The following is a 14,211-nucleotide window of genomic DNA, read 5'->3' on the forward strand; positions in this document are numbered from 1 at the left end:
CACGCTGAAACAGAAACATTACCTAGATAAGAGTATATCCATTAAATCCCACTTATATATAAGTTAAGGTATGTATCTATAATGAAGAGCCCCCGAAATTATGTCCATTGGGCGAGTCCCACCACGGTTCGATATCAGATAGACTGGGCAAGACATTCTCCCCTTCGAATTGATTGCCCGTTCCCATCTGCGCCAGTCTGCCATCTCCCAGATTCTCGGCGAGGAGTTGGAAATCCGAGTCCCGGATCCAGTCTAGGTCGCCGGGTTGGCAGGCGCCGAAACGCTGGGACTGGGATTGGTTTAGGGACTGTTGCGCGGGTTGTCGGGTCTGGGATTGGGGCTGCGAAATATTGTGGGTAGAGGGCATGTTTGATGAAGGTGCTGGCGGCGGGAGAGGATAGGAGGAATGATTCTGGTTCCGCGGCGCGGATATTCGGAATTTCTTTCTCGAGGGATCGGACTCGGTGGATGGGCCGGGTCCTGCTCCGGCGGATTGCTGCGAGAGTAACTTGCTGACTTGGCGCTTTTTAGCGGGCCCAGACCGGCGCAGGTGGGCCTGCCATCTGCGTTGCAGGCTTACGAGAAAGTCGCGGGTTCGTTTGGCGTTCTCGAAGGACTGGCCCAGTTCGTCTAGAGCGCGGAAGCAGAGGTTCAGGTACGCCACCATCTCCGCGTTGCTGTTAGTATTCTCGCTGTTGTTCTTGCTGGATGAAAATGTGTTCGAGATGGTCACGTAGAGGAGCATCAGAGCGGCGCTGAAGATGATCGCGACAACCTGGTTGTTCATCCGGCGGAAGGTATAATGCTTTTCGTATATGTGCAGAATTCGCGCGATGGCCGTCGATGACTCGATGCACATTCGGCGCGCATGGTGGTAGCCAGGACCCTGGCGAGGACTGCGTGGTTGGATGTAGTTCTTCGAGACCCAGGGTCTGTGAGTGAAGATGACTATCTGATGGTATTGCATGCTGCAGATCATTAGCTTCATTGGTCTGGTTGTTCGATAGGAAAAGACGCACTGCAACATCAAGAGATGGGGCAATCTCGGCGTAGTTTCATCGTCAAGGTCAATCTTCAAGTTGGAAGGCAGGTTTTCCTTCCAGGCGAAAAGATCCTCAGTAACGTTATAGCACAGCCTCTGGAGATCATGTCGAGAAATATCAGAGCAACCATACCTGGAGCGATGTCAGTTGCTGAAGTTGATAACCATTGCTGCAAGACTTACAGAATATGGCCGATGGGTAGAATGATCTCCCAAAGCACCGCGAATTGTCTGCTGATCAGCTCATTCGGATTCCTCAACCCATGCTGTAGCACCACTGATCTCGTATCTAGGCCATACGGATACCATATGCTCTCCTTTGCTGCACCAAGGTCCGACGCGGGCTTGGGGACAGTAATGTCTCCGGCATTGGTCCGGAAAGGCCGTCCTAGGTAAAAGCCCCAGAAACTGGATCATGATCAGTCAGAGACGGCGGCGGTAGAGCAACCAGCTTGCAACTTACTGGTCCGCGGTATAGCTTCCCCAGAACGCTATGCGACGCACATCCGCTTCGAACGCGCTAATGTCGCCTTTTTCAACGTACGGAGTCATGTCGAGGTGTAATCCGAGGTCAAATGCAAGTCGCATTGACATTCCTGAAGATAGTCAGCTCTAACCCTCCATTTGCTTGGTTCCAACATACCACTATAGAGCCAACCGCGTGCATCACGATTCGATGCTCCCTCATGACAGCTTAAAATGACCAGCGCCTGCACTGTGGCAACACAGGGCGAATCTAGTTCAATTTCCAAAAGAGCCTTGGCTCGATCCGCGAAAAATTCGGAAAGCGACTTGGGAAACGTGATAAAAGTAGGGTGGTACCGTGCTTCAAACGCACTGCCGACGGCACACCTACAATCCTGTTAATGAGGTTCATGGCAATGATGGCAAGAACATACATGGCATTTGTCAGAACTTCTGAATAAAACGGCGTGTCGTCGAGGTCATTCCTCCACCTCGACCTCGCCGTCATAAACATCTCCTTGTCAACCACGTATGTACTAGGATTCTGCCAAGTGAAATAAAGCTCGACAAGATGATCCTCGAGAGCCTGATCCACAGGCTGTCCGACACGCAGATGATTCAGAATATCCTGTCCATCATGGCGAACAGTACGAGCATCAGGTCGCTGGCGTTGTTGGGTCGCCGAGACGTCCACCAGGTTGAGATTCGACGTGGCTCCGTAAAACCGCAGGTGGCCATCCCCGGCGATCTTCAACGTCCCAATGCGATGGGATAGCTGTTCAATGACATCGTTTTCAGCCTCGTCCTCTTCGCCACTTTCCGAATCATTATCAGTGTCATTCTGGGCCTGGCCCAACATGACTCCCGGCTGTTGAGTGAAGTCTGGAGGTAAAGGCAAGCTGTCGGGGCTGCTGATGCTGCCCTCGTTCTGGTAATTGGACGCACCGTCCAAGTTAGCGTAGATGGACCCTAGGCTCTCCGCCGTTGGAAGAGTAAAGCCCCAGTGCGTGGAAGGATAGTTGATGGACGGGCCCGGATTGACGCCAAAGAAGTTGACTGGTTCTTGGCTCCTCTCAGCCGACGACATGTGAGGGGGTGAAGGAATGAGACTGTGAGCCGCTCCAAGGGCACTGTCCTGTACAGGCTGCCCTTCTACACTTGGAACATCAGGCGAGTTTCGCTCGGGAGATTGCTGAGTCGCCGGTCTGGGTTGCACATTTGGCGCATCAACCTTCCCAGGACTGCTCTTCTTCACAACTGCGCGAGGAATCTGAAGTGTATCCAGAACCCGATTCATGCCCGCCTCATCTTCCGGCTTCATAGGGGGTGGCTCCAGCCCATGGTCATAAATGAACTGACAAAGCTGGTCAATTCTGGCGGAAAAGAGCTCCGTAGCAGCACGAAGCGAGACTCTGGAGTCAAGACGGTCAGTTTCTGATGGTTCTTCATCAAACGAAGTCCAGAGCGAGCCTTTCGCAGCCTGGGCCAAAATCGAGAAATTCGCTTGTCACTCGTCTCTATCATGGGGTGCCCGTGACGAGAAGCACAAGATGCATATCACGAAAACCAGCCAAAGTGCCTGGAAAAATGGAGCGAGACGACACCTACTTCCGCTTGTCATCGCCATGCTGGTATCTGCAATCCTTCCCTTTTCTCTCGCAGTTGCGACAATGTGGAGTCGTACCGTCGCACTGTATAGTAGTCAGTATGAACTATAGAGTCGAACGGGAAAAGCGACCAACTGACCCTGATTTTACTTTCTCTACAGGGGACGCAAGCCGTAGTGACATGCTTACGCGGAGCCTTCTTAGGCTTCTCGGACTGAGACTGCATGGTCACCATTGCGGCAACACTGCGCGCTCAGTCACAAGAGGAAAAGTAGTCGGGAACACCAATAAGAGCAAAGAATGGACTCTCAACTCCCAGTCATGGACTCGACCTCCACAGTAGCTTGATGGACTAGCGACATGCTCAGATCAAGAATTATCAAGATGGAATGGATGCAGAACATGCTTTTCTGGGAGGGGAACTCGATGTGGTTGGGCGAAAGACTAAGAGTGACTCTGTTCTGGGGAACGTCCAGAATCGCAACAATTTTCAGTGGAGCGGGGATGGGAGGATCCACCAGGCCTGAGGAGAGCCCAGCCTATAAGACTCGGCCGCGATAGACGCAGCATAATACAGCTTCATGAGGCTTTTAGAGTCTTTTAGGTAGGCAGGTGGCAAGGCGGATGGCTTCTGTACACACTGTGTGGCTGATTCTGCAACTACTAACAAGAGAGGGGATAGAGTCACTTGACCACGCAAGGAGAGTGACCACAATAATGGACGCAGTATTACACGAATGCTTGACTAATAATACCGGTATGACTATTTACAACCCCCCACAGACCTGGCATACAAATGATTTTGACAGGCTACTATTTACCAATTGCTGGTACGTTTTAACGTCTCGTTCTGGATCACCTCGATCCAATAACCATCCGGGTCAAGAATGAACGCCACATTCTTCATCCGCCCGTCTGTCAGACGCTTCTTCCAGTTCACGTTGAGCGACTCGAACCGATCGCAGGCAGCATTGAGATCGTCAACAGAGACACCTGCAGGCACACGGCGTTAGCGTAGTTCGACCATGGCAAAGATGACGGAGTGGCTTACAGATATGACCGAACCCTTGAGGCTCCGAATTACCATCGTGGTAAACCTTGCCTTCTTGCTTCTCTGTACCGTAGTTCCAGGTAAGCTCGAGCAGCCCCTCCCATTCAGCCACAGGATTCTTCGCGCCCTCCTGCGCAGTGGGGTTGGATGCAGGGTAACCAAGGAAGTAAAGATTGAAGGCAGCATCCTTATTCTCGATCGTGCGGACAAGGGTCATGCCCATAACCTCCTGGTAGAACTTGAGACTAGTCTCGGCGGACTTGACCCGGAGCATGGTATGATTCAGTCGGTAGGTGCCTGGATCTGTCGCAGTCCCCACGTCCTGGTCGTGGCGGCGGATGATCTCAACCCAGTATCCATCGGGATCCTTTGCAAACGCAATGTGCTTCATGCGGCCCTCGGTGAGCTTCTTCTGGAATTGATACCCAGCGTCTTCGAGTCTCTTGCAGGCCGCTTCGATATTGTCGACCGAGATGGCGATGTGTCCGAAACCGCGATGGGGCTCCGTGTTCCCATTGGCAACAGTGTAATTGGGGTCATTCTCCGTGCCATAGTTGTGCGTGAGTTCCAACACGGCATTGCGGTCCGTCCAGTGACGGTCGCCCTGCAGCGACTGGGGGCCATTGTAGGCGAGGAAGTAGAGGGAGAACTTGTTCTCAGGAAAGTCGAGCTGCTGGATCTGATTGAGCCCAAGGAACTTGTAGAATTCCACTGAAGGAAAAAGACAGATGAGGCAATCAGCGCCCAAGCCAATGGCTGCATAGTTATTCGGGCTACCCACCTGATCTCTTTGGGTCCTTGACCCGGATCATAGTGTCTGCAAGCTATGTTAAACTCAAGCACTTATACCTAGTCACTCTAGGTCCAATCATGGAGGAAGACACTAACGATTAAGCTTATACTTGGAGGTTTCTGTCGCCATGGTTGCCAACAATCTAGTAGAGGTTCCTGCAGCAGCTCATTAGCAAATGATTTGCTCTCAAGTGGGGGTAGAGAACCGCTTGAATATGAGAGACGCATACCTGATAGGATGAAGTTTCTTGGGATGGGGACCTTGAGAGAAGGACGAGACGCAGGAAGAAAACGACAAGCGAACATGGAGCAAGAGAAAGCAGCGGAGGGGTAAAGTGGTGAGCGTCTTGTTATTATTAGTGAGCGGCGTGAGGAGAAAAAAAGAGTAATAAAAGGTGGGGTCACCTATGACGCTATGGTGGGATACCCCAACATTGGAGTCAGATTGGTAATTTATACTCCTACCTCTTCTAATCGGTTCCAATTGGGGATCTTCAATCAATAGATACGACGTCGTCTTCGTCTGGGATTGAAAAGTATGCAAGTGAGGCATTGAAGCTGCTGTAAACTCTGTGGTGATGGATGCTCGTCTTTGCCTACGTACGTCACAGAACTAGAGGTATTAGAATGGTACGAAGCGTAGCTTGGGTAATCCTACAAGATAGTAGCCCGATAACCATCAAGTGAATATATATCCGCTGTAAGCTCTTTTAGCGCCGAATCTCTATCTTTAGAGGATATGGGATATGGGATATGGGATATGGCCTGTTCAGTCCAGTTGACAGGGGTGGTTCATTTGCCTGATAAACCAGGCACCTGGATCCGGCTGATCTTCTCCGCTTTCCGCTCCATCATCAAATGAATCCCCCAGCGCCTCGACCCTCTCTCATCTCATCCGCTCTGCTTCTTCTGCTTACTGTTGTCAGACAACTAATAATAATCTGCGATCCTGCAGCTTCATATCATCAGAATCTGCTATTCATTGACTTGTCAACGCTGGTCGTTGCATAGATCTACCAAGGTCCGTGGCATTCCTATACCGTTCTCTCTGTCACTCTCATCTGTGCCTCTCTTGTGCTCAGGCTCAGCATCGCCAACAGCTCAGCCAACCATTCCCCGGACTATTTCCGCCTTTCTTTTCTTTTTCCTGTTGGTATTTTCCCTTTCCCCTTTTCGGAGCCTGTCTTCATTTCTGGCGCCTTACTGCGGCTATTCAGAAAAAGAAAAATAAATATGGCACCTCACATTCTTGCCTACGTTTTCATTTCCCCCACAGCCTTCAATCCCCACTTTCCTCGACGACGTCGTGACTCGCGAAAGCTCTATCTCCGTGATGGCTCTGGGCTGTTTGTTCTGGACTTTGAATGAGGCCGCCAGATCAGAACTTCCTGTTTTCCTTGCCCTTGAAAATTGAATAGAAAAAGGACCGTTTGTTCTCTTGCGTTGGATTACTTGTGCTACTGAAGATCATCTCCTGGTCTTCTTGAACAGGAAGCGCCTTGACTCAGACTTCTCCGCTGACGCAGGTGCCGTATTGCTGCCTTGTGTGACTGTCACCACTGGTGTTGTTCATTCTTGTACTTTTCTGTTTCCCTGGCCTGCTCATCCATACACTCTATCTCGAATCCATCTCTGTTAGAGGAAAGATGGCTGAATTTAAATATCCAGTTCGCTCTGCTCATTTGAATCGGAAAGCTGCCGGAGTCTTCGAGGTTCCACATCTGCCACCTTGGGCACAAAGCCACGTTCAGCACGCGCAGAATCTCCTTGAGTGCTCAGACGAACCTATTGAGTACGATCACGACGACGAAGACTACTCGGACAACTGCTTCTTTTTCCCCGAGGACTGTTCCTGGTCTCCGCCTCCCAACTGGGTTATTGAAGACGACAGGTCCGAAGACGAGATTGCCGACGGAACTGACTCTGAGCACGACTGCTACGACAACACGATGATTCCGGGACTTCCGGACATTCGAATGCTCGATGCAGAGGCCCTCAGCGATTTGCTAGAGGACAACCTCTCGCCTCCGGAGATCACTACGATCATGTATGCTGATGTCATTTCCTGTTACTGGTGTAACAATGCTGACATTTACGACTCATAGGGTGTTTGCCACAAACGGCGCCATCTTCGCATATGCTTCGTCGCTTTCGTCTCGGCAGTTGCGCAACTTGAGCGCGACATACGGAGCTGCCTATACTTGCTATGCGAAGAATGCCTCGAGCGGGAATCTGACAGGCGTGAACCCAGCCAGTCACCCGTCATCATATGTCACGGCACAGTCGGTGTCGCTAGGCGACGTAGGCTCGATTGTCTTTGAGCTTGACGACTCAGTGGCCGTTGTGACCAGGATAGCGGACAAAGTCCTGCTGGCCGCCGTGGGGCCGTCGAAGTCTGACACCGACGAGGCCGGTTCTGTCGCTGGAACGCAAGTTCACCAAAACGGCTTTGCGAAATCGGGGCCAGAGGTGACATCGGCAACGGAGTCGAATGCACACCGGCCAACCACCAACGGTACATACACCAGCCAAGCGCCGGCCACCACGACCTCTACCCCGACCAGCATCTCTCGCAACGAGAGCGCAGCTGACGTACAAGCAGACGCGGAGCTAGAGACGCAGTACGAGATGGACCGGAGCAGCAATCTCGCTCGTCTGGCGAGCTTGAATCTGTCTGCATCGCCCTCGACGCTCTTGGCGCTCGAGTCAAAGGCTGCCGCTTTGGGAAGGTTTCTCAGTCAGAAGTTGGCGGACCTTGAGAGTCCTGAGGATTTTTAGTTTTCTCTCGTTATTCAAATCATGAGTCTGTACGATTTCCTCTGTTCCATATACATTTCTGAGCGTTCCGGTCATTTGTGAGAGATATCCGTCTTGGTCGCATTTGAGAACCCGATTCCCATTTTTGTTTCCTGCAGCCGCAGCACTGTGTACACATGAAGCATCAGTTCTCCATCTTGCGCTTTGTCCTCTTGTGCAGACCTTGGAGTCGAAATATCCACAGCCAAGAAATATGGATGGGTCCGCCGGGGAGGCTAACCTCAACTCCAGGGTCAATACGAGGTTGAAGACTTCGGTCTTGGATTTGTGTATAGTATCATTGTGTCTTTACCTGAGTCAATATCCACAGCCAAGCCGCTATGTAGTATCCTATTGTTCCTATACCATGACTCGTACCCTTTTCCGTGACTCACAACAGAACATATATAGCCACATGTACTCCGTATACCCAACTCAAGGTGCACTTACATCAAATTACATTTACAGACCTAATTTCCAGTCATCATGCCCATCCTAATCAACCCCATAACAAAAGAACCGTACATCCCCCTCCCCGCCCCCCATTCATCCATCATCATCACCCCGGCGCGCCCACCAAACGCCGACGACTCCTCCGCCCTCCTCTCCCTCCTCAACAACCCCCAGATCTACCCCTACCTCGAATCCACCCCGGTCCCATACCTCCCCGAACACGCCACCGCATGGCTGCAGACCTCGCACGAACAATCCACCGCCCTCCTGCACGCAGCGCAAACCAACCGCTTCGTCGACGGCTTGCCATTCACCTGCATCCGGGAGGTCACCAACGACAGTAACAGTGACGTCTACATCGGCAACGTTGGACTAATCCGGTACGCCTTCTACGAGTTCAAAAAGGGCACGCCGGAGCGCGAGGAGGCAGTCCGCAGGAACGAAGCGTTGAGGGTTGGTAGTCCGGAGATTGTTTGGGGGTTTGGTGGTATGTCTCCCTTGCCCCTTCCTCCTTGGCCATATATACGTATCTGTATATCTAGGTGATGAAGGTGAGATGCTGACGGACTAAGATTATCTCTCGCCGACACACCACGGCAAAGGTATTATGACGGCTGTGATCAAGGCTGTGATTGAGGAGTGGGCGGTCCCGCGGATGAATGCGCGGGTGATCAAGGCGTCGGCGTATGCGGATAATAGGGCTAGTATGCGGGTGTTTGAGAAGAATGGGTTTCGGCTGGAGTATGAGTTGGAGGATTGGGCGGTTGTGCCGCTGGATCGCGGGGGAGGGGTGAAGTCGATTGTTGTGTTGGTTTGGGAGGGGGCAGGGAATGAGTCGGAGGGTCGGATTGATGATACCCGGGCTACTGATACTGATAGGTGATCTCAGTGGATATACTGGATACAGTACGGAATCTCGAGGTATACTGATTAAGTACATTGCCATCCTATAGACATGATCGATATTATACTATACGATAGACGAAAAAAAAGTAAATCAGAAGCTTCGCATGGCTGGTTCACGACTTCTCGACACCGGAAGCAGGTGCATCAGGTGCAACGGCTGATCCACCCGGTCCCATGTGGTAGTGGCCCGCCGCGGAACTGGTCGAGCGGTTGAGCCCAGTCTCGGGTGCTGGAGTGGTGGGAGTCGCCGCCTCGCCGGCAGTGGTCTTCTGCTGCGTGGCTGGCGCAAAGCTTTCCTGCTCCTTGTAGGCCGGAGGGTGTGCCTCGACTGCGGCAGCATCAGCAGTAGCAGTAGTAGGAGGTGGAGCCGAAGCAGCAGCACCACTGTCGGTGGTAGCAGCGGCAGCCCCCCCGGCTGCTACAGGGCTGGTGGGAGACACTGGCGAGTGTGCCGGGCCACTCTTGGCTGCGTCGCGGATGACGTTCCACCATTTCTCCGCGTCACTCGGAGTATGCGCTTTAAAGTTGAACTCGCTGGTGGTGTGGAAGGCGTTGCCGACCTTGCCGCCGGAAACATCCTTGCCTTTGATGGTGAACTTGTTACCGTCGACGCCGCCAACCACGCAGTCGGGCAGGTACAGAGACAGCTCGGGAGACGGATCTTGGCGAAAGTCGTCATTGTCCTTGAACTCGTGCAGGTATCGCGCAGGTGTGACAACATAGTAGCTCGTACTGTAACCTTTCAGCATGGCCCGGGACTTGCGCTCCAGACTGCCCTCGATGAGCGGGACGGTGGCGCGGTGATCCTGGTTGGGGAAAGAGATGTTGGACAGCGATCGCGGCGGTGAGTCGGGGTCCACCAACACGTTGGCGTTGCGTGTAATGAAATTAACCCATTCATAGTCTGGAGGAATGCGCTGAGCAGCGCCCAAGATGTCGTTATACATGCTCCGCTGCCGGTCGAGTTGGCCGCCCACGAATACGTTGAACTGCTCGATCGCGGACTGGATGGTTTGCAGAACATGCGCCTCGAACTGCTGAAAGTTGTTTTGCACGGCAATGATGTCCTGACGGTTGTTGTTCTCCTCGGTGACTTGCTTGTTCAACCGGTGATTGACTCCGCGGCGCAAGATGTATGGGTCGTGGGCGTGATCGAATTTGTTGCCCGCAGTTGAGTCAAACGCCGCAACCTGTTGAGCCAGAAGCTCGATATGTTTCTGCGTCACGCCTCGTGCTTTTTCAACGGCCTTGGCGCTCTTGCTTGCGCCGTTCTGCAGCTCCTTGGACTTGTTTTTGATCTCCTTGTGGAGACGCTGAAGGGTCGGCAGCACGGATCCTTTCAAGTTCTTTTCCGTGTCAAGGTACCCATTCACGATTCCCTACGTAATCCATCAGTGGCTGCGAACCCCAGGAACACATGTCAGGAACCAATACCTGAGTATTGCTCCGAATATTTTCAAACCATGCCGAAACTCCGCCCGCACTCTGAGAGAAATGGTGCGCCTCCCGAAGGGGATCGCTGACAGTCTACCCGGGCAGTATCAGCATCCTTTGATACCATCTTGGACAAAAGTTCATCCATACCTTCAAAACTTTCTCATAATCCTTCGCTTGCGACTTCTGCACTTTGGCTGTGACTTCCACATAATCTTCCACATAACCACACATGTGTTTCCAAGCACGGAGACGCTCAAGGAGAAGGCCCGTCGTCTGCTCAGCACAGCGCCGTCAGTATTTACCCATCAGCAGCAGACCGTAGACATACCTCATTGGTATCCGAACCCGGGACGGCCTCGTCGTCGCTCAGTGACGCCCGACGGTCCGGACCGATGGAGCTCCGCATCGTCGACGAACGGTGAGGGAGTCTCTGCTCCACGGGACTGGTTGCGGCCGACATCCTTGACTTGAATAAAAAGCGCTAAATTTGAAGTAGAATAAAACAAACAGAAGTCGATCGACTCGATTCCGCAATACAAGGGAAGAAAAAAAAAAGATGCGATTGCGGGAGATTGTGGAGGCCGAAGCGCTGGCTTGGACTAGGCTCAGCTATTGCCGTAGTACGTGCTACTGCCCCGTAGTCTACTGCGAATGCGAATACGTAACTATAGATAGTTAGTTGGAGGGGTCAACAATTAAAGCGGAGGGAGTGGGTCAGAGCGGTCAATAGCCAGATGCTAGACAACTAGACCAAATCGCTAGATGGACACATACCAGGTACAAAATAGAAAATCAAAATCTCTCTTATGCCGGAGAGTATAAGCGAAAGAAGTCTATACGTTCTGGCTTGGTTGATAGATAGGAAAAAGGGTAGTTAGGAATGCGAGTATTTAAAAAGGAGCCCGTTCACCGGATTGAGAGTCAGAGAGCGATGAGGTCACTACTTCTTGATTTGCGTTGTGCAACCCCTCAGTTGGCCATTTGCCAACTTCAATTCACGCCAACGTTTGATAGCTCAGACAAAACCCTTGTTTTAGTCTGTCTGACTGCAGAACTCGTTCACATGGGTTCGTTAAGCTTTTCTCTATCTGGGAACCGGGCCATTTGCCTGACCTTTGAGCTCTTCCTTGCCTGCCGATTACTATACAAACTCGGGAGTATTCCCCTCTAGTTATACTCGAGTACCCAACTGACGTAGTAGAGCACCCATATCCATACACAACCCAATTGCACGCCGCAATTAGATGGCGATCGACATTTCGTGTAGATGTTAACAATAGCAAAGTAGTACCAGTACCGTACACTCACTTTGCATGTGGCATAAACATGATCATAGCTGCTCCATCGATACAGTTGGTGCTTGGTACAACCCGGAAGCGGTAAAGCTCAGACATCCGGGGAGAGCACGGCCACAAGTCCTACCCAATTCGGATAATTTCTGAGCCACAAGGCATTGATCCAATCACTATTGTTTATTCAGTCGATCTCCGAGGTACCTAGGTACACTTGACACTTGAGCAGTGAGTTCTGTGGCTTGTAAATCCTAGGTACGTTTGGGTACAGTGGCATGTTAAAACTTTGGATCCAGTCGTATTTACCGCTAGCCTGATTAGGAATCCGTATAGATTCTCACGACCAGTGGACATACTCCGGAGTAATAATCCCAACTTTTTCTAGACTTCTGGCAACCATCTAGAGGGACAAGGCCTGTGCAGGTATTATATCCAAATACAGCCCAACATATCTTCTTTACACCCTTTCCACATCCGACACCCTGCACATCATGCTCAATAAATTGTTGAGATGGACTATTAAATGTCTATATAGGTTGAACACCTTTACCACGCTTAACTGAGCATGCATCTGACCATTTCGCCCATCTCCAATCACCAGGCCTCTAATGAGCGCAAGACTGAGCCTATTCTAAAAGCTTAGTAGCAATCCCTTCAGTGATTTCTGGTTTATTTCGTTGCTTCTATTTGCGCATATGTGAACTGTGATCTTTGGTGGGAAGGGTTTAACTGCAACACCTCTCTTAATATAAGAATCCTTCGTTGCAAGGTCAAGTAGACAATTCTGTTGCTCACTAGTTAAGGCCTTTGGATTGGACGGCCACTTCGGGGTAAGGATTGCTGATCAATGCGTAGGTTCTGCTTCTCAACCGAGTATCTGATTGTAGATAGAGGTTTGTCAGGATATTGTGTACAAGTGCGCTTATAACCCCATCCAATATCATATAGCTCGCTGATTCGAGCACGAAGAGTAGGTATAGGCTCCCTAGATCGCGCCATCTACGTGTGTATCGCGTATGCAGGCGTTGAGGTCGGCAGAATACAAAAAATTGAAAGCGGTGATTCTGGCGAAAACTTTGAAACCCCCTTTGTAGGGGTACAGGGAGGCATTCATTCCGACTGATGATTGATTACCTGGTCAAGTAACTCGATACTCCGGGACGGGCAAAAGGTGATCGCTGATCAAGAGACTGGCAAAAAAACCTCCGCACTCCGGCAGCAGGTCGAGAGGCTTTTATCTTTGATCTTATGGATCAACGGTCCTGCATCTGATCGTCTAGCTCTAGACTTGGTGTTCAGAGGATAGGTGCATAAGATCAGATGCATTTCAAAGCTTGCGCCACACACCGCGCTTGTCTCAGTTCTACCTAACCGCTACCATAATCGCTTTCATCGTCGTCGTAGTCGTCCATTTCTTCCACCGGAATCGTTCCTGACTCAGGTGCTGGTCCGAGCACCTCTTCGTTGGTATGTGCGCGGTCAAATTTGCCAACCTGTGAGCTGGGTGTTGTTGTGAGCAGCGGTGATACCAGTCGAAGTGCTGTACCTCCTCCGTTTCTGCGGTTGGAGCGTGTTGCTTGCCCGATCTGGACGGGCCGGCGGTAGTGTTGCTCAGTCTGACATTGGAAGCTTGGCCGGACCTAATGGTAGGTCGCCTAATGCAGTGTCGTCGTCACTTGAGAGTGATGTGTCTCCACAGTAGGAGAACGGTATGACATGAAGGATACTGTGAATGGGGTCGGGGGTAGATGGCGATGCCTAAGCCTAGGAGCTTAGACTCAGTCGTTCCTATATAAATGAACGCTTTCTGCTGAATGTTGGGTTGAAACTGGCTGTGGTGGGCACGTCTGGTAGGACTGGTGTGTCTTACTTAGGTGTCTGTTGCCACAGGTTCTGCTGTAGATTCAGATGATCCTTTGCATGTAAATGCCGACTCGTGTTAACAAGGTGCACAGAGTATAAATGATGTACATGATCCTTGCTGACTATGTGCAACCAGCTCCTTCACAATATTTTCATTATTGAAATAAAACCATAGGTCCAGTCCTTGGTTGATACCCGAATCCTTCTATGATACCTTTGACCGAACAACGCCTCGTAAATCGAAAGAGAAAACTCCACCCAAATCTAAAATATGTGATAAGAAAGAAAGGTAACATGATGCGAAATGCGTACATGATAATGCACGAGAAGAATCATGGAGGGGCCTGTCCTCCGATTAAGTAGAATTCAAATATGTCATATGCCATGCTTTTTCGACGTCCAGCGCCAACATTATCCTCATAACTCATAGAGATGATGAGTCATCTAAAGTGAGTCGTTGCGTTTTTTTGCGATTTATGTACCGATGTGTCGTGATGGGAGATTATC

The 14,211-nt window shown here is 51.0% G+C and overlaps 5 protein-coding genes across 5 annotated transcripts; 2 read left to right on the top strand and 3 right to left on the bottom strand.

Moving 5' to 3' along the window:
• Positions 1 to 76: 76 nt before the first annotated feature.
• ALT_0665 (transcription factor domain-containing protein) lies at positions 77 to 5,087 on the bottom strand (the record flags this gene model as incomplete). Its single annotated transcript, XM_033556125.2, has 12 exons — positions 77 to 968; positions 1,020 to 1,175; positions 1,226 to 1,450; positions 1,506 to 1,638; positions 1,686 to 1,894; positions 1,942 to 2,919; positions 3,116 to 3,198; positions 3,254 to 3,359; positions 3,936 to 4,107; positions 4,166 to 4,876; positions 4,947 to 4,982; positions 5,054 to 5,087. The coding sequence occupies 12 exons, from the start codon at positions 5,085 to 5,087 to the stop codon at positions 77 to 79; spliced, it is 3,735 nt and encodes a 1,244-aa protein (XP_033412016.2).
• Positions 5,088 to 6,603: 1,516 nt separating this feature from the next.
• Positions 6,604 to 7,735, top strand: ALT_0666 (uncharacterized protein; the record flags this gene model as incomplete). Its single annotated transcript, XM_033556127.1, has 2 exons — positions 6,604 to 7,004; positions 7,063 to 7,735. 2 exons carry the CDS (start codon positions 6,604 to 6,606, stop codon positions 7,733 to 7,735), a joined length of 1,074 nt encoding a protein of 357 aa, XP_033412018.1.
• Positions 7,736 to 8,239: 504 nt separating this feature from the next.
• ALT_0667 (GNAT family N-acetyltransferase) lies at positions 8,240 to 9,089 on the top strand (the record flags this gene model as incomplete). The annotated part of the gene is made up of 2 exons (XM_033556128.1): positions 8,240 to 8,693; positions 8,779 to 9,089. 2 exons carry the CDS (start codon positions 8,240 to 8,242, stop codon positions 9,087 to 9,089), a joined length of 765 nt encoding a protein of 254 aa, XP_033412019.1.
• Positions 9,090 to 9,225: 136 nt separating this feature from the next.
• On the bottom strand, positions 9,226 to 10,955 carry ALT_0668 (PH domain protein; the record flags this gene model as incomplete). The annotated part of the gene is made up of 4 exons (XM_033556129.2): positions 9,226 to 10,491; positions 10,547 to 10,639; positions 10,697 to 10,822; positions 10,878 to 10,955. The coding sequence occupies 4 exons, from the start codon at positions 10,953 to 10,955 to the stop codon at positions 9,226 to 9,228; spliced, it is 1,563 nt and encodes a 520-aa protein (XP_033412020.2).
• Positions 10,956 to 13,208: 2,253 nt separating this feature from the next.
• ALT_0669 (uncharacterized protein) lies at positions 13,209 to 13,559 on the bottom strand (the record flags this gene model as incomplete). The annotated part of the gene is made up of 2 exons (XM_089599016.1): positions 13,209 to 13,457; positions 13,518 to 13,559. The coding sequence occupies 2 exons, from the start codon at positions 13,557 to 13,559 to the stop codon at positions 13,209 to 13,211; spliced, it is 291 nt and encodes a 96-aa protein (XP_089456680.1).
• Positions 13,560 to 14,211: the final 652 nt, after the last annotated feature.

This window comes from Aspergillus lentulus, assembly GCF_001445615.1.
Source record: "Aspergillus lentulus DNA, contig: Alt01, strain: IFM 54703, whole genome shotgun sequence".
Taxonomy (NCBI): domain Eukaryota; kingdom Fungi; phylum Ascomycota; class Eurotiomycetes; order Eurotiales; family Aspergillaceae; genus Aspergillus; species Aspergillus lentulus.